We start from the raw sequence: 20,737 nt of genomic DNA, 5'->3' as shown, positions 1-20,737 counted from the left end.
CGTTCATTATCACTGCCATTTTCAAACATTCCTTCTGATTCTGCAATTAAGTTCCAATTAACCATACAGCTGTTCTAGCTTTAAAGTTGCTGTCCCACAGCTAAGCAGAGTGCTCTAGAAGGAACAGGACTGAACGTTATGAAGCTGCTGACCTGAACCCCAGTACCTACCATGTCATTGATGAGGCTGGCCCGTGTAGGGGGGGCCTGCAGCCCCAGCAGGGTGGCCAGGCGCCGCTGTTTCTCCACGATGATTCCATCCATATCCAGGAGACGAGCAATATCAGTTCTCTCTGGAGTTATTGGAATGGACAAGGTGGCCAAAAGGACTCGAGTGGACATCCTGGTGACAAAGCAGAAGCGCAAGAGAACATTTACTAATTCCTGTTTATGTATGTGCCAGCTCAAGAGAGGAACAAGGAGCATCTACGATGCAAAACTATGTAAAAACACCAGAAATAACAGAGGAGACACCGACTACAACATGAGAGGAAATTGTGAAATCTTGTGAAGAAAATACCACCACTCAAAAGAGACAAAGAAAACAAACCCCCAGATATTTATTGACTCGCACATCTTCTCAGACAAGAGAAGGAAGCTTAACTAAGGTGATGCTAATGTTCACAATACTTACACTGCAGCTTTGTAAAACATCCTCCTTGCTCTAGATTTCTTTTGAGGCAATTAGTACTGGCCAATTTAGGCAGAGCTGCTCATAGCCATACATGTCATCTGCTTCTTTTGGGGTACAATTTAGTTTATTTTTGAACCTAGGGGGTTAAAAACAGATTCTAAGATCACAGCAAGTATCTTTCCCCACCTCTGCATCTCCTCTTGTGTGAGATTCTTTCGCATTTCTCTTGATAAGTGATAAAGGCGGTGAAGGGTGGATGCGTGAAAAAGAGCATTTCCTGATTTCCAGAAGACAGTTGAAACTTTGTGGTAGTAATTTGCCATCAGCTGTGGTTTGGGTGGCTTCTTAGACAATGCAAATAGTCCATGAATATCTTCCACTGCTTTGAAAGCTTCCTAAAAAAAACCCAAAACAACCAAATACACCATTGTGAGGAAATTTTTTGCAACATCCCAAAAAAGGAAAAATACAAATTTATTAAAGGTTATAAGACTATAAAATATTTAATACTACTGAAAGCTGTCATCTTCAGTTTTGCCAGCTACATGAAATGAAATACTTCTTTTCTAATAAATCATTTGGACATACTCCATCAACTATCTGCTTAGAAGTTGGTATTTTTGAAAACCTGTTTCATTCAGATTTTCAAGCTACAAACCAAGGTAGGGGGGAGCCAAACAAAAAATCTCTCAAAGTTCTACCATCAAAGCATGGTTCAAAATGCTGTGCAGGAACACCAGACTAATCATTCAATATTCTAGATATTAAAACTTGATTCTTTAGCTCTTATCCTTTCTCCAGCTTGCTGCATGTACCATGAGACATGAACAGCGTGGAGAAAATTCTGGAAAGGCTGCAGACCAAGCATGATGGGGAGCCCTGCTGCATACCTGCCACAGCTCCATGCTGATAGCACTGTCCAGCTGCACCAGCCTGGTCTCCAGGTGCATGGACTGGCTGTCAGGGTTGTTGAGGTTGATGGCTGTGCTTTGGTTGTGGTGCCGCTGGATCTGCCCCAGGTGCATCCGCAGGTTATCGCAGAGCTTGCGGAACTCCGCTTTCCGCGTGTACTGCAGGCAGAACTTGAAAGCTGCAGAAAGGAGTAATGTAAATGTAAAATGTTCACTAATGGTGACTTCATGGTAGTTCTTAATGGGATTCAAATATGTAAATCAGCACACTTAAAGAATCTTCATTTGCAGTCAAACGACATCTCAAACATGATACAATCTGTCACACATAATGAGTAAGTGACAATGCAGCGCATTTTCATCTTGACCTCAAAAGATGAAGATGTTTCTACATAATTAAGATTAAAGAGCAAAGGGAATACTTTAAGTCTCTTTAAAAATGTTCTAATTTATGCAGTGATTCCAGCTTTTAGTTTGAACTAAGACCACACAAAATCCTGTGAATGGTATGAATTCAAGTTTTGGCTTTGTAAAATGTGGGAGAAAAATTCTCAAGTCATCTAAAGATGGTAAAGTCAAATGAAGCTTTCAAATGACTGGAAATGACACAAACAAAAACCCTGTCATTAATCCCATAGTTCTCAAACACCAGTCCTTGTTCTGGCTTCCGGAGATAAGCACAACACAGCAGAACGCATGTGCAGGAAAGAGGTCAAGAAGAGGGGATAGACTGTAGAGGGGGATCAAGACCACCCAAAATCCTGGAAGCCCTCCAACCCATTTCCAGAAAGGTCCAGAAGAACAGATGGAGCATGAGAATGGATTTGCATAACAAACGAGAAACTCATCTACAAAATGGTCAAGCCCAGGTGTATGTACACCCCAGGGACCTAGACACCCCCATCAGCTGGATCAACACTGCAGTGAGGACTGGTGATTTCTCTTTTACTCTCCCATTCTTTCTCTCTAACCCTCTCTTCTTCCACCCTATCCCTTTATCCAAAACCTACTGCCATATGCTTATACTGGGAGGTCAGGGACTAACACACCAATTTTCATGCCAAGCGTATCATTCACTACTAAAACTCTGTAAGCTTTTGAGGACCCTCTGATCCTTGCTGTTCCTTTTGACAACTACAACTTTTGCATCTACAAATCTTGATGTTCCCCTCCCCTTGAGGGGGGGGTTCACCACATCATTATAGTTCCAGTTTCCATCTTTTGCACCTACCTTGCTGTGCAATGTCATGGTACAGGCGTTCTACTCGAGAATTATTTCGGAGAAGATCCAAACACTGTCTATAGGACTCCCACAGAAATTTAACCCAGGGTGTCAAAAGCAGGCGGTCAGTACGATCCTGAGTGTCTTCTCCACTTACAGCACTCAGAAGAACACTTCAGTCAGGGCAGCAGGGTAAGGAAAGAGAAAAAAGAGAAATGGTTTATTCCCTACAATTCTTTCTCATAATTTTTTCTTACCAGGTTCTAAGATGACTCTGAACAAATCTGAACAGCTAATTGCTGCTGAATGGTCTATTGCTTATTTTCAAACTGGTCCCTCAGACTGCTCCCTTTTCCTTTAAAAGATGTAGATAATTATTTCAAAGTTTTAAGTTTCAAACTTTGGACTGACATGTCCAAGCTCCAGAGGTGAGACATCAGAAACTTGTATCCTTGAAAGGAAACTAACTCCAGGATTTTCACCTTCCCTTTCCTAGCAGGGAGCAGTGTCCTGTACCTCTGTTAGAGTCAAGTATCAGTGTCAATGCAGACACTTTAGTACTTGCTGACACTTCCCTTTTAGTCACCAGCACTGCTGCCAGAGTTCACTTCATGGTGACATGTGACACAAACACTGTGTTATGATCTGCACACATCAGAAACCAGAATACTCACATTAGCATTTCAAATCCTTTACAAATTCTGACATGAAAAAGATGCTTAAATACATCAGAAGATACAATAATCTTGCATTTAGAACTTCGTGCCCTCATCACAGGAATATAAGACAAGGGAAAGCATTCCCAAGACAGAGAGACCAATTCAGTGCTATGTCAGTGCTACATGATCCCTTTCTGCTAAACAATCCACTCAACATGTTAAACTCACAAAAAACCATCTTCCCTAAGCCTTCATTTTGAACTGTTTTTAATATAAAGTCTCGACTCTTGCAGGTTTTCTTCTACACCATTTCTAGTTCTAATTTGCATCCTTGGGTACTACATACACTATTAAACATGACACGTCACCAGTGCTTTCTTCTAACAGATCAAGAAGTGAATCCAGCAAAAAAGCATGAAAACTCTAGAAAACAGGACCTAAAAAACACTAAGGAAACTGTGCTTGTTTAGAGGAGAAGTGTGATTGAAAAGATCCATTCTCTAGTCCTTGTTACAGAAAGGAGAACAAGGAAAAGAGAGGTCAGTCAATCTTCACTGTTTAACTATTAGTGGATTCCTCTGTAACAATTTCAGGCACTGGAAATAACATGAATGGCACTGCCCCCTGTTGATGACACGTCTCTCACCTTCTCTTTTTTTGCAACCAACTTCTACTAGAGAGTTTTGCGGTTAACATGTAAATACAGAGCCTTCTACTCCAGGTCTTTATGAGTATTATTTCACTACCACAACTCTATTCCTACACAAGACAAATATTCAGTAATTTCTTCTAATTTTTTATCATTTCTATCACCATTCTACATTCTCATTACCTATGCTATTAACTCTCTCTTGACCACACTTTTCATGTCCTTTCTTCTATTATCTCATCACTTAACCAAGCAAGTATAAAGTAGCATTTCCTTTTGTTTGTACGTGCACAATGTGGTCAGAAGAAATGGAGGTTATCACACACAAGAATTACATTGGTCTGATATAATTAACAGTATTTGTACATCAACTAGTAATGATCAGTTTACCATAATAAACTCTCCAAAACCACTACAGATGCAGATCTGAGCAGACATTGGAAAGTGGTGACCCAACTCCCAGAACCACTCCCACTGCACCTAGATTTTCTAGTCCTTACTGCTTGCTTTCTTTACTCAGCATTTCATTCAACATAAAATTCCTGCTTTTATCCCTCCCTTTAAAACCTCTAGAACACCACTAGTATTCCATTTCAAGTCCACCACATTTATATCTCAGCTGTGTGAATAAAATTAAAGATACTTTCTGTGAATTGCTACATTTTAAAGACAGGCTGCACACCTTTCTGGAGTCTGAATGTTATCCAAGTCTTCTATGTCCAGTACCATCTGCTGGGATTCTTCCTTAGCTGCTTCTGTTTTTTCTTCAGCTAATTTTAAATAGGCTCGAACAACATCCTCCAAAGATTTGATGTTAACCTACACCAAAGGCAAAAAAATGGGAAGATGTTTCCACCCACAACAGGCAACAAATCTTTTAAAATGTAAGTGCTACAAACCCAAGAACATCTAAAAGGCAGATTAATCCAAATTCAGGACAAATCAGTTACTTTTAGATTGTATCAGCTGACAGATACCACGCTTGCTATAAATACATACAATAAAAATTCAAAAGCCATACCTGCTGGCAAATATTCTTGTACTGGTACAATCCTTCTTTTGCCAGGTGACTCTTGCGCAGATCCACGCAGAGCTCCAGGTACTTCAGCATAATTGGCTCGTGGATTTTCTGCCATGTTCGGTGTTTCTTACTTTTCATAACATCATAGAGAACATCAAGGGCAGGCTGCTTTTTGCCAACCTCAAGAAATTCTGAAAGTAAAATCCAAGTTAGCAAAAACTTGCACACCAGAAGATGCATTTTTTATGCTTAACACAGGAAACATACAGTATTTAATTAACTCTACCCAGAGTGCATTGATGGCTTGATTTAGTTGGCCAGATCAAAAACATTGGCAACTCAGTGTCAGTTGTTCAATGACACAACTGGCAAACTAATGTTGACCAGTAAATTTACATGGGAACTTCAGGAGAGACAGAGATGTCTCTCCATCCATCCAGGCATGACTGAGCACTTCATACACACAAATGTGTATGAACGCACACATCCAGTTTTAACCATCCTGGTTTCATCAAGGACAAGGAATACCCACCAGGAGGCTTGTGGGTACAGCACCTACCAAGGGCATTTAATAAGGTGCAAAGCATAACACAAATGTAACTGAAAGTCCTGCTCTCAGGTGAGGGAGGGAGGAAGGAAAAAACCTTAATTCAGCAAAGTTATTCATTTGCTGTTTTTAACTCATGAGTGGTTTAGCACTTCAGTTTACAGAAGTTACATCAAAAGTTCAGTTGAAGGGTCAGACACTTTTTAAATCAGCCTTGCTGCTGAAACCAGTGTCCCATTTATTCTTCCCTAAGCAGCTGCTGTTATTAAGAGGAGCTCTCAGCATCATAGCAACTCCCACCTCTGATATCCCACACATTCTGCCTCATACAAAACACAGCAAACCACCCACTGGAAACACTGAGGCAGCGACCCACATACACACAGACCCTATTCTGAATGTACTCTGCACTGCAGAACAGCAGGAGAAATGAACACACAGAATGGGAAGCAAACAGGTTTAAAAGATAAGGGAGGTCAAGTACAGCTAGTGGGAAATATGTCTATTCTTAAAGGCTGAGGGGTAGTCAGTACTGCCATGAAGTACCTTGGAAAGCACTCCATTCCTAAAGAAACAATGGCAGAAATTATTAAAGTAGGGGCCTGCTCCAGGGGCTCAGACATCAGAAGAGCTTCCAAGTTTTGGAATCTCAAATTTGAAGTTAAACATGGCAAAAGGTTTAGACTGAAAGCAGCAGAGTGGTTTTAATTTAAGGACCACAACAGCTCATATTCCTGGATCAGTTGATGTAAATAATGAGCTGGCAGCAGATGAGCAAGCTCCTTTCTAGAGAAAGCACCGTGATACAACTGAAGATAATCAAAGTTACGGTGTGGCAGTACCCTGCAGTACTCACCATGGGAATTTTAATAAAGCTACCCTCCATCCCATAATTTACACTGCTATTCTATCTCAGAACTGCTTTTGAGACAATTACTGTTGAGCTTTACACTTTATTTATGAAAATAAACTTGAAAAGCAAGTTTAATCCTGCAACAGTGCCAGGGCACTCCAACCACAGCTCTCAGTGGTCGATAGCCAACTGGACAAAGCACAAAATTGTTTTATGTTGTTTTGAAACTTTTAATTAACTCTGGCCAAGCAGGTTCTTACAAGTAAGTCAAATAATTAAGGCTAATTTAAGAGACACTTCAGTAAAAGCACAAAATGAACCTGAAGAATCAAATACAGCACACAACTCCATGCTTTGCAGTAGGAGCTGTAAGTTATGGAAACTCAGATCTGTAACATATAAACTGTAAAGCTGAGTCCATAAGTAGCTGTAAGAGTTACCTTCTACTAGTTTTGTTCTTTTATACTACTTAAAATGCTAACAGGTATCAAGAGTAGCAACTGAAGCTGAGTGGTCAAGAACAAGCTGATACACATCAACAACTCACCTACTGCTGCTAACCCAAAATCCTGAATTAAGCTCAGTTTTCAATGTGAGAAAATATGTCACTACAAGAGGTGACAAAGATGTCACGTGCTTTACAGTATCTCTAACAGTGAGCAGGCTTAGTATCTGCAACAATAAAACACTCCTTAAAGTTGCATTACATCTCTGAGTACAAAGCAATGCCAAATACTGACAATAGCTGACGGTTGGCCTTGACCTACATTTATCAATTATAAAAACACTTTTCTTACATATCTGTATATACTTAAAATCCTTCATGCTCTTCATATTTCCATCACCTCTGTATGCTGAAGTCACTGAGAACATGAAGTGCTTCTAATGCTCACTTGAGCCTGACTTATAAAACACACACTGGAACTCTGGAAACTGCACTGAATGTCCCCATTAGAAATGTCAGTTTAACATTAAACTGCTTCCTGCAACACACAATCTGCATTAGGTACGACTTTCCACCCTTTAGTATGCTTGGCTGTGGTAAGATTGAGCCCCTGCAGTTTGTAGGACTTGACACTGCTTGTCATGTTTTCCATTCAGTCCACTGAAATTCAGGATTGCCAGCATCTGTCTGGAGAACACCCCCTTCAGTTCCACTCCACTCCTTCACTCCAACACAACTGAGCAGACTTGTAGCAGTATAAGAAATGTGAACTTAAATACCAGGAAAGCATTAATAATAATAATAATAATAATCATCATCATCATCATCAGTTTAAAGTCAATACTCCAGAAATGTGACTTGCACACCAAATACCACTTTCTCTACCCAAGAATTTGCAAATAGAAATAAAATTTATATATTACGGTACGTGTGTCTTTTCCAGTGAAAGGACTGATACAACATGTCTTCATCCCTGAACGCTGACTGAAGCTGACTTTATCTTTCATCTTTTTAACTTTGTGGGAAAGATTTTTATAATGAATTTTCTGATTAAAAATCTTGAGGACGTGCAATACTTTCACATTTTCTTGTTAATATACTAAGTACTTGAATAATGCACAGTCCCCAGACCACACAGCCTCTCCTGCTGTCATTTAAAGACCCATTCATCATCTCTAAGTTGTGGATGTCTTTAAGTGTCATCTTTCGATCAGCCCTGTGACAATGAACCGTCTAAATGGTCTTGCTATGGGCTTAAAATAGGATAGTATAAAAAACAGAAGCGTCAAAGCCATATGTTTGGTCCGAAATGAGCCAGCTGATAAATATAACCAGTCCAGCTTTTATGTGGCAGTCAGCAAGCAACGGCTACAGCGCTGAATTGTCTCCTTGGTCGGTCTTCCAGAGGCAAACCAGTGTTATCAGCCATGAGGGAGTTTTACCATTTGCGTTCTCACCGGAGTCACGAGAAGGACGGGATACAACACACGAAGCCCACGGGGGACGGAAGGGCCCGGGATCAGCCGGGTTTGCGATCACCCCGGCAGGGCAGCGCGGTCCGGTCCGGCCCGCTCATGCCCAGCCCCGGCCGCCCCTGCCTGCCTGCCGGCGGGCTCAGGCCCGCGGGATGAGGCCGTGCCAGCCCCGGCCGCCGCGGCTCCCCCTTCGCCCGGAGGCGGCCGTGGGGCCCAGGGGAGCGGGAGGCGGGGCCGGGCCCGCTCCCCGCACCCGCCGGGCCTTCCTCCCCTCCGCCATGCGGCGCGGCCGCACCGGCCCGGCCCGGCCCGGCCCTTTCCCCGCGCCGGCGCCGCGCCGCCCGCTCCCTCCCGGGCGGCCTCCGCTCAGCGCCGGGCGATTCCGAGTGGGCTCTCCCGGGCGAGCCCGGCCGGAGGATCCCGGGGCGGGCGCGGCCGGGAGCCGGGGAGCGGCGCGGAAGGCGACCCGGCGCAGTGTGTGTGTGGGCGCGGCCCGCACTGACCGTTCGCCCGCTTCAGGGCGTTCTCGGGCCGCTGGAAGTACACCGGCATGATGGCGGCGGCGGCGGCTCCTCACGGGGCGGCGGCGGCTCCGAGCTCCAGCCAGGCGGCACGCGCGGCCGGAAAGGGAGGGAGCGCCCGGGGAAGGGGAGGGAAAGGGGCCCGCGCGCGCCGTGACGGCGGCGGCGGAAGCGGAAACCCCGCCCGGCGCGCGCGCGGACCGCCCGGCGGGACCGGGACAGGGACCGGGACCGGATCGACGGCGCACGGGGACCGGGAGCGGGAGGGGATCCTGGGGGAATCGCGGAAGAAGCGGGAGGGGGATTGGGACCAGGACCCTGAAGGAATCGTGAGATGGGGTCCTGGGGAGATCGGGCCCGTGAGGCGGATCGGGACCGGCAGCGGCAGGGGAGCGCGGGGCGAGCTCCACAAAGCTCTTTGTCCGAATGAGCCTTAAGCGATGCCGGGGGGCACAGGGGGTTCGCCGGGGGGGCGGTTGGCTGGCGCTGGGCCCCGTGTGAGTCGTTCACCCGTTTCACACACTCCGTTATTAGCATTGTTCTTACTGTTCGATTTCTTATTCCATTGCTGCTTCTAGTAAATTGTTCTTTGCCCAACCCGTGATCTTTACCTTTTTGTACTTTCAGTTCTCCGTGCTATCGCAGGGGGAGGTGAGGGGGACGTGACCGAATGGTGCATGGTCTGGGGTGTTTCAGTGGGAACACTAAATTGCAGAATTCTGTTCCTAAACCATGACAGGCCTGTATTTTAGTATGGTCTGCATGAAGTAGAGTCATCACTAAGGTATTTATAGCGCTGAACAAGTGCTTTTCTTGCGTTCATACAATTAATTTAAAAGTCTGTCGGGTGACTGACTACCTGAGGTCGGGTGGCAGCTGTGCCCATGTCACCGGAGCCAGTGACTGTCCTTGCAGCCTTCTCATGGGGGCAGCTGTGCTCTCATGGGGACTGCAGGTGTCCTGCCTGGTATTTATTGCTGGATTTGCTATTGGGCAGCCCACTCCATGTTTTTGGATCTCTAAAAGCCCTCCAGGCTGGGATCATGACAATTTTGTATCGTCTGTCTTGTCATGTCTCTTTGTACGTGGTAGTTGAGTAATGTGTGTACTTGAGGACTTCATGAAAATCATATGGCAAGCTGCCCTTTAGTGTGTTCCCTAGCCACGTTGGGATAGGCCTGGCTTCTCCCAGAACTTCAAATATTTTTCTAGCACGTTCTGATGCTCCTCTGGTTATCCCAGTTATTTCAGAAGTTTCCTCTCCTAATCAGTACAATGGTATTCCTAGAATCATTTAGGTTGGAAAAGACCCTTAAGATCACGGAGTCCAATGTTCAGGTGCCACTGTTCATCCAAACTCGCAAATGAGATCCTTACATTTTCAATAAACTTGGTGATGCATGGAGTTACTCAGGAATAGTTGTTCTGCTTCCATGACTGTTCCTCACGCCACTCAATCCCCATTTGGGGACAAGCCAGCCTTCATCCATGCTGTGTAGAAACACAGGGGTGTCTGTTTTGGGTTACTCAGAGTACAGCTCCTAGCTGTGGCTTCAGCAGGTGGTTGCCAGCAGGGCCACCCTCCTTTTGTGTAACATTTCACATGAACTGTGCCCCGTGACTTACAAAGGGCTGCAGAGATGATGAGGGCACTGGAGCTCTCCACTTTTGGGGAAAGGCTGAGGGAGCTGGGCCTGTCCAGCCTGAAGAACAGAAACGGATCTCATCCATGTCTGTCACTATCTGAAGGGAGGTGTCAGATGGACCAGGCTCTGCTCCGTGGTGTCCAGCAATAGGACAAGAGGCAACAGGCAGAAACACACAGAATTCCACCTGTGTACGAGGAAGAACTTCTGTATTGTGCAGCGATCACACACTGGGACACTGCCCGCGGAAGGTTTGGAGTCTCCCTGACTGGAGATGTCCAAAAGCCGTCTGGACACGCTCCCGAGTGCCGGGCTTCAGCACGGCGGTGGCACCGGCCGAGCTCCATGGTCCCTTCCAACCTGACTGTCCTGGGATTCTGTGACGCAGGCAACAAAAAAAAAGACACATTTTTCCCAGACCCACTTTCCCCCCGTTACCGCCGGAGAACAGGCGGGCGGGCCCCAGAGGAGGAAGCCGCAGGGAGCGGGCGGGCGGGAGCGCTCAGTAAATGGCGGGGGGGGGCGGGCCCGGCCGGGCGGAGCGGGGCCGTGAGGGTGGAGCGGGGCCGGGCGGGCGGAAGGTGGCGGAGCGAAGATGGCAGAGCCGGAGGCGCAGCTGCTGCGGGCCGTGGGGCTGATCGGTGAGGGCCGGGGGAGCCGGGCCGGGGCGGGGGCGGTGCCGCGGCCCGGGGCCGTACCGGGGCCCGCCGCGCTGAGGCCGCGGGCCCGGGCGGTGCCGGGGGTGCCGGCTCTGCCTGTTGCAAAGCTAAGCCGTGCACAACTCGGCCGAAGTGTCTGAAATTCGCGGCTTCCGAGGTTTGTGTTGCGAAATCAGAAATAGGGAAAATCATAAATAAGCTGGTCCGGGTGCTTGTTCCTCAATACCGTGCTCATGTTGAATGTGCATTCAAAGTTGGTGCTTCTTTGATCTCGTGAAGCAGGTCAAGAATGGAGATTTATTAATTTTTTATAAAATAAAACCCGTATCAGAATTCCTGCCTTAAGGCTTGAACCACAGTGGCAGAACTCGATGTCTAGGGTCAGGGTATGGTGGAATTTTAATCTGATTCCAGGAAACAAACCTGATTAACCCATCAATTTACTTCCTTGCTGCTGTTTGGCATTCTCACAGTGAACATCTTTCCACCATAGAAAAAGACACCAACGGAGATGCTTTGTGGGTTTGGTGTTATCCGTCCGTAACAGCGGAACTGAGGACGCTGTTACTGCGAAAGTGCTGCCTTACAGACGAAAACAAACTGCTCCATACGTTTGTGTTTGGCCAGTATAAAAGGTCTTGGTTCTACATCACAACGGTAGAAGTTCAAGATTCTCCAGCCTTGAAAAAGGTACGGCTTGGCGGGGTTTTTCAGTAGAATGCAGGGTGGGCTTCTGCAGAGCTTCCTCTGTGGGTTAAGCGGTGTTTTCCCATGGAGAGAAACAAGAAGGGATTCAAGGAGTTGTGTGCTCACAGATGCAGCTCTGTCCAGGTGCCCAGCCAGTATGCATTTCATTTGTCACCAAGACATGGAATTGCAGAATGATTGAGATATTCATTACCCAATTCTTTGTGTTAACATACAAATGCTATTTCATGCTGCTGTTTTTAGTTAATATGCATTTCAAGTTCAGCTTTTTTTTTTTTTCCCTCTCTGCGAAGTTTGTTTCATAGTGTCCAGAAACTTGTTCCTATAGAACCTGCTGCCATTTTTCCCCAAAGGATTGAGTTATGTAGGTACTTTCTTTTCCACTGTGTTGATTACTGGAAGACAGCAAATATAGTTGTATCTTCTGTCTTTTCCCTGTTATGAAAATCATTAAACTGCTGGTTAAGTCTGTTCAACTTTTCATGCTATGTTGTTAAGTATAAAGATAATGTGGTAATTTGTATGCCCACAGCAGAATGTTGCTTGCCTTTCCTCACTCCAAGTTTATATTTCCTATGAAGTAAAATAAAACGAGATGTCACAGTGCTGTCTTCAGTAGGTGCAGTGGGAGATGCTATTTCAGGAGGACACGTGAGCCTGGTCATTGTCTGCAGACTTTCAGTCTTGTACTGTCCCAGCCCACAATCATTTGATTGAGGAAGTTAGAGTAGTTCTGTTTGTGGGCCTGCTATCTGTGTATTTTTTCCAGTCTCTCTAAATATGTTGATGCTGTCTGCCTCCACAGCCTCCTTTGGCACAAATTCTGGAAGTTTCCTCCCTGCTGTGGGGAAGGAAAATGCCTTTCTGTTTTTTAATAACCTCACGAGATTAGAGGAAAGCAACTCTTATGTGTAGGTTAAGCAAAAGATAGTCTGTACTAGAGCTGAGTCACATCAGAAGTCCTCTGTCTAGGCCATTCCTGCAGTTGGGAGGAGCCTTGACAGTGAAGTGACCAAGTCTGTTCATGTGGGGTCATTAACTGAGCTCTGTGTGTTCCTGTGTCTGTGTCATGTGCAGGTGACCCACTTCTCCATTGTCCTGATGGCCAAAGACTTCAACCCAGAGAAATATGCAGCCTTCACCAGGATCCTCTGCAGGTCTGTATAAAAGCTGGCCTGAGGTTCTGCCCCGTGCATGCTTAGATCTTGCCAAAGCAAAAGGTTCAATTCATTGTGTTGCATTTGTTCAAACAAATTGCAGGAAACTCAGTCCTACAAAGGAAATAAAATGATAAAAATCCTTGATTTGAGCTTGTCATACACAGAAAGTGTTGGGTGAATGTCAGATGTTCATTGGGTTTAAATCTGTGTCTTCTCCAGACACACACCACCACCACCACCCTCACACTCATTCTCTCTGAGAATATATTTTTTTAAGTGTAAATATTTGGGAAGGTGTCAGTGCTGGACTTAAAGACCACCCTGTGTATGGTGACTTGTATCCCTCCACAACATCTTTGTAAATGCTGCTTGGAGCTCCTCTGAGCTAAGCACAGCACCCGGGGATGGTTTTGCTTTTCGTATAGGGAGGGGAGAGCCCTCTTCCAACCAAAAAACCTCTTCTCATTTCCTTGTCCTGTTACTCACTTCATTTCCCCATTCTCATGCTCTCTCTCTGCTTCTTATTTTGCTTTTCCTTCAGTTTCCAAATTAGTTCAGTCCCAGTTCTTGATACCAAGAGTATTCCCTGGGATTTTGCAGCTAATTGGATGCAACTGTGAGGTTACTGTGCTCTTGGGACTTACTATATATAATGCAGACTTGGAAATGCTTTCAGACTTATCAATTCTGCAGGGTACTGAAAAGCTGAGATGTGTTCTTTTTTTGGTGATACATGAAATACTTAGATTCACTGTGGATCACATTTCTGCTGACTTACCAGCTAATACTTCCTTTCAAATCCAGAATGGATTCTTCTAAGCATGATAATAATTGAGTTTCAAATGTGATGTAACTTTGTGCTATAGCTACCATGGAAAATGTGTAGTTGAAAGCTTCAGTGCTATTCCTGAAATATCTTAACTTGTAAAAGAGGTTACAGTGTCTCTCTGCTTCCTGGAAGACAGCTGACAGTGCATGGCTTCTCTCAGGGTATGCTTCCTCTGTGTTATTTTGGGGGTTTGAGTATCAAGGACTTGTTTATATTTTTCTTTCATAATTTAGTAAAGAGTACAGAAGAATGGCAAAAGATACTTGGATAAAAAATTAAAAGCTACCTAGTCATAGTCTGCATGTAATAACTGGAGTTACTGTGGTAGTTGCTTTTTCATTAAGCAGACACCTTCCAAGTCTACAAAGAATCCTTTGCCTGGACATCTACCCACACCTTTGGGGTGTGTTTCTATCTTAGTCCATGTTGGTTCATTCATAAAACAGAAAGCTGAAATAAAAATACAGGGTTATTTTAAATTCTAAAAGACAGACGTGTTTCTGTGTATGTTGGAAGACTTCTAGTTTAGTATTTAAAACCTCAGCCAGGTGTCTGGAATAGGAATTAATGCCAATAATATTGCTATTTTTAATTTTTTATTTTTCATATATATATATATATATATAGGTACACTGATTGCAGTTAAAATGCCAGACTTTCTCCTTTTCACACAGAATCTACCTGAAGCATGGAAGTCCAGTTAAAATGATGGAGAGTTACATTGCAGTCCTCACAAAGGGCATCTGCCAAAGTGAAGAAAATGGGTCCTTCCTCAGCAAGGACTTTGATGCTCGGAAGGCTTACCTTGCTGGCTCCATCAAAGGTTAATCTCTGCCAGAGTCTCTATTCTGATTGCCTTTTTACAGCCTAAAATACAATCTTGTTTTCATGTATGCTTCAAGTAAACTGTGCTGACACTGTTACCTGTGCTGTTATTATTAAACTTCTTCAAAAAAATGATAATATCAGCATATATATATATGTTCTATAAAGTAATTCCCTCTTTTTTCTAGATATAGTATCTCAGTTTGGAATGGAAACAATTATTTTATATACTGCACTGATGTTAAAGAAGAGAATTGTAGTGTACCATCCTAGAATAGAAGCTATCCAGGAATTTACCAGGTACTTTATCAATTCTTTCCTTCCCACCCACTGTCCCCCAGAAGTCAAACAAATTTTGAACCTTCATTGAGAAAAAAGCCTGTATTTTAAGGGGAAAAAAAAAAATCCGTCTTAAACCTGTTTATAGAAATTCTGGTAAATCCCTCTTAAGGTTTAGCTGTACATTGCTCAACTCAGAGAAATTTAATGGTAGAATGAGTGATAAACTCTGCGTGCACTGATAGTAGAAATTTCTACAATTCATAAATAAATAAATAAATATACACCCCCCCCCCCAAATGAGGCCTAGTGATTATTGTTCTTTTTCATAGTGTGCAGTTTCTACTGTGAAGCTTTAGTTAGTGTCAGTAAAAATCTGTGTCTCAAGTTGCACCCTAATCTCCCTAGGACTTTGCCTGCTTTAGTGTGGCATCGACAAGACTGGTCAATTCTTCATTCATATGTGCATCTAAATGAGGAGGAACTGGAAGCCTTAAAAGCCTGCACAGGTAGTGATAATTTATTAATCAAAAATACCAGGAAAATTAAATTTCAGCTTCTGTTGATGCAAAGTTTTGCACCAGGGAACTTTGGAAGGAAAAAAAGGTTATTTTGCTATTAATGCTATTGATCAAAGTTAAACATAATTTTCTTTGGAAAAGGCAAATCAACTAAACAAGTATGTGGGAAGATAATTAGTTAATCTGGTGGCTTTGGGTGGATCCACATCAGTCTATCCTTAATCACAGATGCAAAGCAGCCTTGAGACTTTTTTGATGCTTTGATTGAAGGGACTGAAAGTCTTCCTGTTGTACAGAACCAGCTCACTTAGATAAGCTACACTTTTTTCCCAGCTTCTACACATCACTAGTAATGGAATGGGTTTTTTTGAATTCCTAACTCTGAAGTCCCAGACTTCTGTTTTGATGTCAGTGAAGTCTGAGACTCCTAATCACAGGTGAACTTTACCTGTAGGAGTTTGGTCTGTGTGACACAGTGCTGTGTGTGCAGAGTGCTTAATGCATAATCCAGGAACAGGCCCTTGCTTTATGCAGAGGTTGCTGTGACACATCATGTGGTCATTAAGAGGCTTCTTTATACAGAGCATGAGCAAGGAGACTACTCATCTTCAACATTTCTACAGCTCACTAAGCGTCTTCTGTGGAGAAAACCTGCTCCAAGTTTGCTCATCTGACATGCTATAAATAAGCAAATCTGCTGGGTTTATTCCTCTGTTCCAGTCTAATACTGACTTTGTGACAAGAAGCTCCAGAGTGGAGATTTTTGTAATGAGAAAGTTACAAATGAGTAATTTTAGTGGAAGGGAGGAAGAGAATTTAAATTTTCAGATTGGTAACTTGGTGATATTGCTGTAGTGCTAGCAATTAATCCATGCTCAAGGCAGTTTTAAAAGTTGATTTTTAAGCTCCTTAGAAATGAAGCATCTGCTGAACACTTGTGGAATGACTGATAATATCAAGAGAGCAGCCTCTTGGGTCCAGTGGGTATTGTGTCAAATACTCTTAGAACAGACTTCTGGACTGTGATTTTTGATCTTATTTCTGAAGATCCTAATCTTGCTCAATTCCGTCTCTAGGTTACATTGCTGGATTTACAGACTCTGAAGTGAGCAGTAGATCAGACCTCTATGATGTCTATGTGAATTTGGCAGACAGTGAGATTACAGTGTCACCTGTAGTAAAAGGTTGGTTGCTCTTTATATTTTTTATTTAGAGGCAGTTTATTCCAGAGTTGACAGTAATTGCTCAACCTTGCTCTAGATCAAGCAGTCTTGATCCTTCTTCCATCCAGGTTTTGAAAAGTCAATATGTGAGTTTCTGTCTTCATTTTATTGCTGCCCTGAAAGACTGGTTAAAGTTGGAATTTGGAAAGATGTGCTTTGTTTTCCAACAAATGCACAGTTGAGATTTCATAACATCCATGTTAGACATGGAAGAGACTTTCAGCTGAATGGAGAGATACTACATGAGTTTTTAGAAAAACGTGTCACTAAATACTGAAGACTGGGGATTATTTGAAAGAAGACTTTGTATGTTGCTTATCATCTTGCTGCTCCTTATCACTGCTTTGGGCCACTTCAGAGGTACTGGCTGTTGATACAAGGTTATTGCCTTTACCAACAGACTTCAAATGGCTGTCATGAAAAGATTCCTCAGTTTGGTGTGTTATTCATAAGCATTTTTAGGTATCACAAAAAAGGTGATTTTATATGTGATGTTTTGCTTTTTTCTTACACAGAGGCAATGACAATGGGGAAACTTCACAAAGAAATTGGACAACTAATTGTTCAATCTGCAGAAGATCCAGATAAATCAGACAGCCAAGTCATTAAGGTTAATATTTTATTTTTAAATCTAATTAACTTCTATTGCTAAATCTTGGCAGAAGGAGGGAGTAGGAGGAAGAGTGGCACTGAGAATCAGTCAGTCTCTTCTACATTCTGCTTTTTTACAAATGAGCATTTCTATTCATCATGCAGGTTTTTAAGGATAACTTACTTAGTTTATATATTACCTGTTGGCTAACTACATTGCTGAAGAAAGTTCAGAAATTCTAGTGATTGTAAGACTGCTTTCCCAGTTTTATTCTACAAGGCATGGATTTTGCTCAATGCTTTGTCAGTATTATTGGCAATACCTTGAAAAGGTCCTGCTAAATATGGCTTCTTAGCTATAAAACCTGATTTTTATGATGATGGCATTTTATCACTCCCTCCCCCATGTAATATTAGATATTTCACAACTGAGTGACTTAGTCACAGAGCTCAGTTAGATCATGAGAGGAGTGGTTGTGCTTCCTTTATTCAATATGGCACAAGAGCAGGCTGAAGAACTGTTACAAGCGGGGTCTTTATTTTAAATGAGCTATTTATTTACCATGGTTTCCTTTTTTTGTTCTGTATTGATTGTTTTTTATTGTAAGTGTATGTGAAAACCTTTTACTACCTAATACTATATTCATGGTTGCTTGTTTTTCTATTCCTTAAGGACATTTCTCTGAAGACAAAAGAAATCTTGGCTACTTTAGCCTCACTTACTGAAGTTTCTGATGGCAATGAAAAACCAACCCTTAATGCTGAGGCCCTGAAACAAAAGCGATTTCCACCAGCCACAGAAAACTTCCTTTTTCATTTAGCAGCTGCTGAACAAATGCTCAAAATCTGATTTTGATGCACTGCAGTGTTCTGGACCAATTCTGAAAAAGCTGTCTCTGCCATCCAGATAGGTATACCTGGTATTTTATATGAAAAACTAAAGGTATGAGTCAATGTCCTAGTTACCATGATGTAATGCAGAATATTGGAGCTTGACTGGGAACACATGGAGACATACTTGGGAACATTCCTGGTGTCATTATCTCCCCCCAACTCTAACTGTGTACCTCTAGCTCCTGTATTTCACACCACAAAGTGAGTGGAATACAAGTAGCACAGGGCAGCGTGTCCAGGCTGTGGCAGACATCAGTGTAGTGGCTGTTTGTCCTGCACATTCCAGAGGCTGGACAGCTCTGACTTGTCTCCCTGGGGTCTGGAACATGGCTGCAGCACAGCTGGGATGTGCTGATCTCTGCACAGGGACACCCTGAACGTGCAGCTGCTCTGAGTGCTCCTTCTGGGCTTCCAGGGATGTCAGCCTGTCAGATACTGCTCTTGCTCTGGACTGCCTGATACCTGGAAATCCCAAATAAATGGACAAGTTCTCTCCTTCTACTTGAAAGTGTGTAGGCGTGAATAAAGGATATCTGGGAAAATCTGATGTGGTAGCCTTAGTATGAAAAGGAAGGGATGTTTTGAAGTTCAGGTGTGAGTTGAACACCTCTTTTGAACTCTTGCTTTAGAGGTTTTCCCCCTTTCACTCCATCCCATGCCTCTGGTGCAGGGGTAAGATACAGGATTACTGTGCTTGGAGTGGGGCTTCCTGGGGGTGTCATGCACAAGTGCTGCCTTACAGCTGGAGTCATTTGAGGAGTTGTTGGGGCTCTCAGCTCAGAAGAGAGGTGGCCATTCATTCCTGATCCATGTGAGAGAAAGTCAGATGAGTCAAAGCCTTATCCACCAGGAATGCTCAAATGGCCAGGTGCCACAGGTAGAGCAGCAGCTTCTTGAATGACTGGAGCTGTAACACAGGTACTGTCTGATGGTGCTCTGTGTAAATAAAATCTAGATGGAAACTTCTGCAGTCATAGTGAAAACTGGGAAAGAGTTTAGAGAAAATTAAAATTTGCCTACTTGTTTGGTTGCACAGCTATAACTCGAGTGCTGTTCTTTGTGGTTTTTTTGGTTTTTTTTTTTTTTGTTTTTGTTTTTTTTTTTTGTTTTTGTTTTTTTGTTTTTTTTGTTTGTTTGTTTGTTTTTTGTTTTTGTTTTTTTTTTTTTGTTTTTGTTTTTGTTTTTGTTTTTTTTACTGAGCAGCCTGAAACTAACTGCTTTACAATCTTCTGAGAAGAATTTAGAGTCTGTAAGGAAATGCTCTGAGCCAAACAATCTGTATTTGTTCAGAAATGTCCACCACAAATCAGTCAATTCTGCCAGTAGCACTTTGTTACAAGAAAAAATAACCTTTTTCCTGTCCTTTGTACAGATAGGCATGTGGTTTTACATAGAGATTTTATACTTATGATTTAAACTTTAGTAACGAATATTTATATTGTTAAATAATTGGATGTTTGCTATTCTGAAACTGGTAGAGCTCATCAATAACTATGTGCAAGCAATATTGGTTGGAGAAAGAGTTGTCCTTCTGCTATGTATGATACCTTAAGGAAATCTGGTCTAGAATGTGATTAAGGAATGTGGCATCTGTGCATACAATGAGTGATTGTTACAGTCAGGAAATGAAAGTGCTTCAGAACAGTCTCCTGTTTTCAGGGGTGTAAAATTCTGCTTTAAACACTCTGAAGTTTAAATTCTGAACACAGTAGCATGTAATTTTAACTTCTGAGAAAAATACTGCAACTGCCTTTGTTTACCTGTAAGTGCTCTACAGCTTTTGTCCCCATTTGCCCATTAATGGTTTTTGTTAATGGCTCTTTAATATTTCTGCTTCTTTAATATTGCTGTTTTGGGACCTATAAAACAGTTGGATTAGAAGATCTGCAAAAAATGCTGGAAATTCTATTCAGGACCTACTTTAAAGTCCACTGAAATTGAATTCTTTCACCAAGGAAAACCTGAATCTGCTTCAGCCAGCTGTCTTATCATCACAGTGTAACGGAGAAGAAATTCCCATTGTTTCTTATTAACAAACTGCCTTAAGGCATATCTAGAGACACCACACAAAGCAGAGGAGCTCAATTGCAAACTAAACCTTGAATGCCTGTTTTGATTTCTGTTCTGGAAATGTTTCAGTTGAAAATCTCAGTATTGTATTAGATCTCCTGACATTTGTGCAACACACATGAAATACGATTTTGCACTTAAGGAACTGGATTCATAGCATGCTTATGCCTATTAAAAAATCCTGACCAGTCTGCCCTTCAATTTATGTAAATTTATTTTTGAATAGTTGTGACCATGGAGTCACAGGCCTTAGCTCTTAATTTTGCAATACTGGGATTGAGCTATGGTTTGGGCTCTAGGCTGGAAATGTTCAAACACTTCTGTCCTTGCTGATTTTATCGTCCGCACTGTACAAGATTTATTGGCCTCCCTCAGCTTCAGTGAGTTCAAAGGATT

At 42.9% G+C, this 20,737-nt stretch overlaps 2 protein-coding genes across 3 annotated transcripts in view; one reads left to right on the top strand and one right to left on the bottom strand.

Annotated features, from left to right (window-relative positions):
* The window catches only part of EIF3A (eukaryotic translation initiation factor 3 subunit A), a 28,970-nt gene extending 19,889 nt beyond the window's left edge, over positions 1-9,081 (bottom strand). Inside the window, exons 1-7 of the mRNA XM_053983955.1 lie at positions 8,919-9,081; positions 5,096-5,286; positions 4,757-4,893; positions 2,776-2,939; positions 1,524-1,723; positions 820-1,028; positions 171-342 (exon numbers count right to left, since the gene is read on the bottom strand). Coding sequence (XP_053839930.1) covers positions 171-342; positions 820-1,028; positions 1,524-1,723; positions 2,776-2,939; positions 4,757-4,893; positions 5,096-5,286; positions 8,919-8,967 — 1,122 coding nt within the window. The 5' untranslated portion in view covers positions 8,968-9,081. The remainder of the gene's footprint in view (positions 1-170; positions 343-819; positions 1,029-1,523; positions 1,724-2,775; positions 2,940-4,756; positions 4,894-5,095; positions 5,287-8,918) is intronic.
* Positions 9,082-10,661: 1,580 nt separating this feature from the next.
* DENND10 (DENN domain containing 10) lies at positions 10,662-18,772 on the top strand. Of its 2 annotated transcripts, none has more exons than XM_053984369.1 (9): positions 10,662-10,833; positions 11,735-11,931; positions 13,027-13,106; positions 14,613-14,761; positions 14,952-15,063; positions 15,451-15,551; positions 16,640-16,747; positions 17,302-17,396; positions 18,051-18,772. In XM_053984369.1, the coding sequence occupies exons 3-9, from the start codon at positions 13,051-13,053 to the stop codon at positions 18,225-18,227; spliced, it is 798 nt and encodes a 265-aa protein (XP_053840344.1). In that variant the 5' UTR covers positions 10,662-10,833; positions 11,735-11,931; positions 13,027-13,050; the 3' UTR covers positions 18,228-18,772. The 2 variants fall into 2 exon arrangements, with proteins under 2 accessions (XP_053840344.1, XP_053840343.1); XM_053984368.1 differs by lacking the exon at positions 10,662-10,833 and adding an exon at positions 11,108-11,223.
* The last annotated feature ends 1,965 nt before the right edge of the window (positions 18,773-20,737 follow it).

Source organism: Vidua macroura, chromosome 8 (assembly GCF_024509145.1).
Source record: "Vidua macroura isolate BioBank_ID:100142 chromosome 8, ASM2450914v1, whole genome shotgun sequence".
Lineage (NCBI taxonomy): Eukaryota > Metazoa > Chordata > Aves > Passeriformes > Viduidae > Vidua > Vidua macroura.
This window is presented reverse-complemented; position numbering and strand designations above follow the sequence as displayed.

Excerpts from the sequence above, each read along its gene's own strand:
- DENND10 (XM_053984368.1), top strand. The coding sequence starts at position 11,178 with ATGGCAGAGCCGGAGGCGCAGCTGCTGCGGGCCGTGGGGCTGATCG. Across the intron at positions 13,107-14,612 it reads TTCACCAGGATCCTCTGCAG|AATCTACCTGAAGCATGGAA; the intron begins GTCTGTATAAAA and ends CTTTTCACACAG. Across the intron at positions 15,552-16,639 it reads AGCCTTAAAAGCCTGCACAG|GTTACATTGCTGGATTTACA; the intron begins GTAGTGATAATT and ends TTCCGTCTCTAG.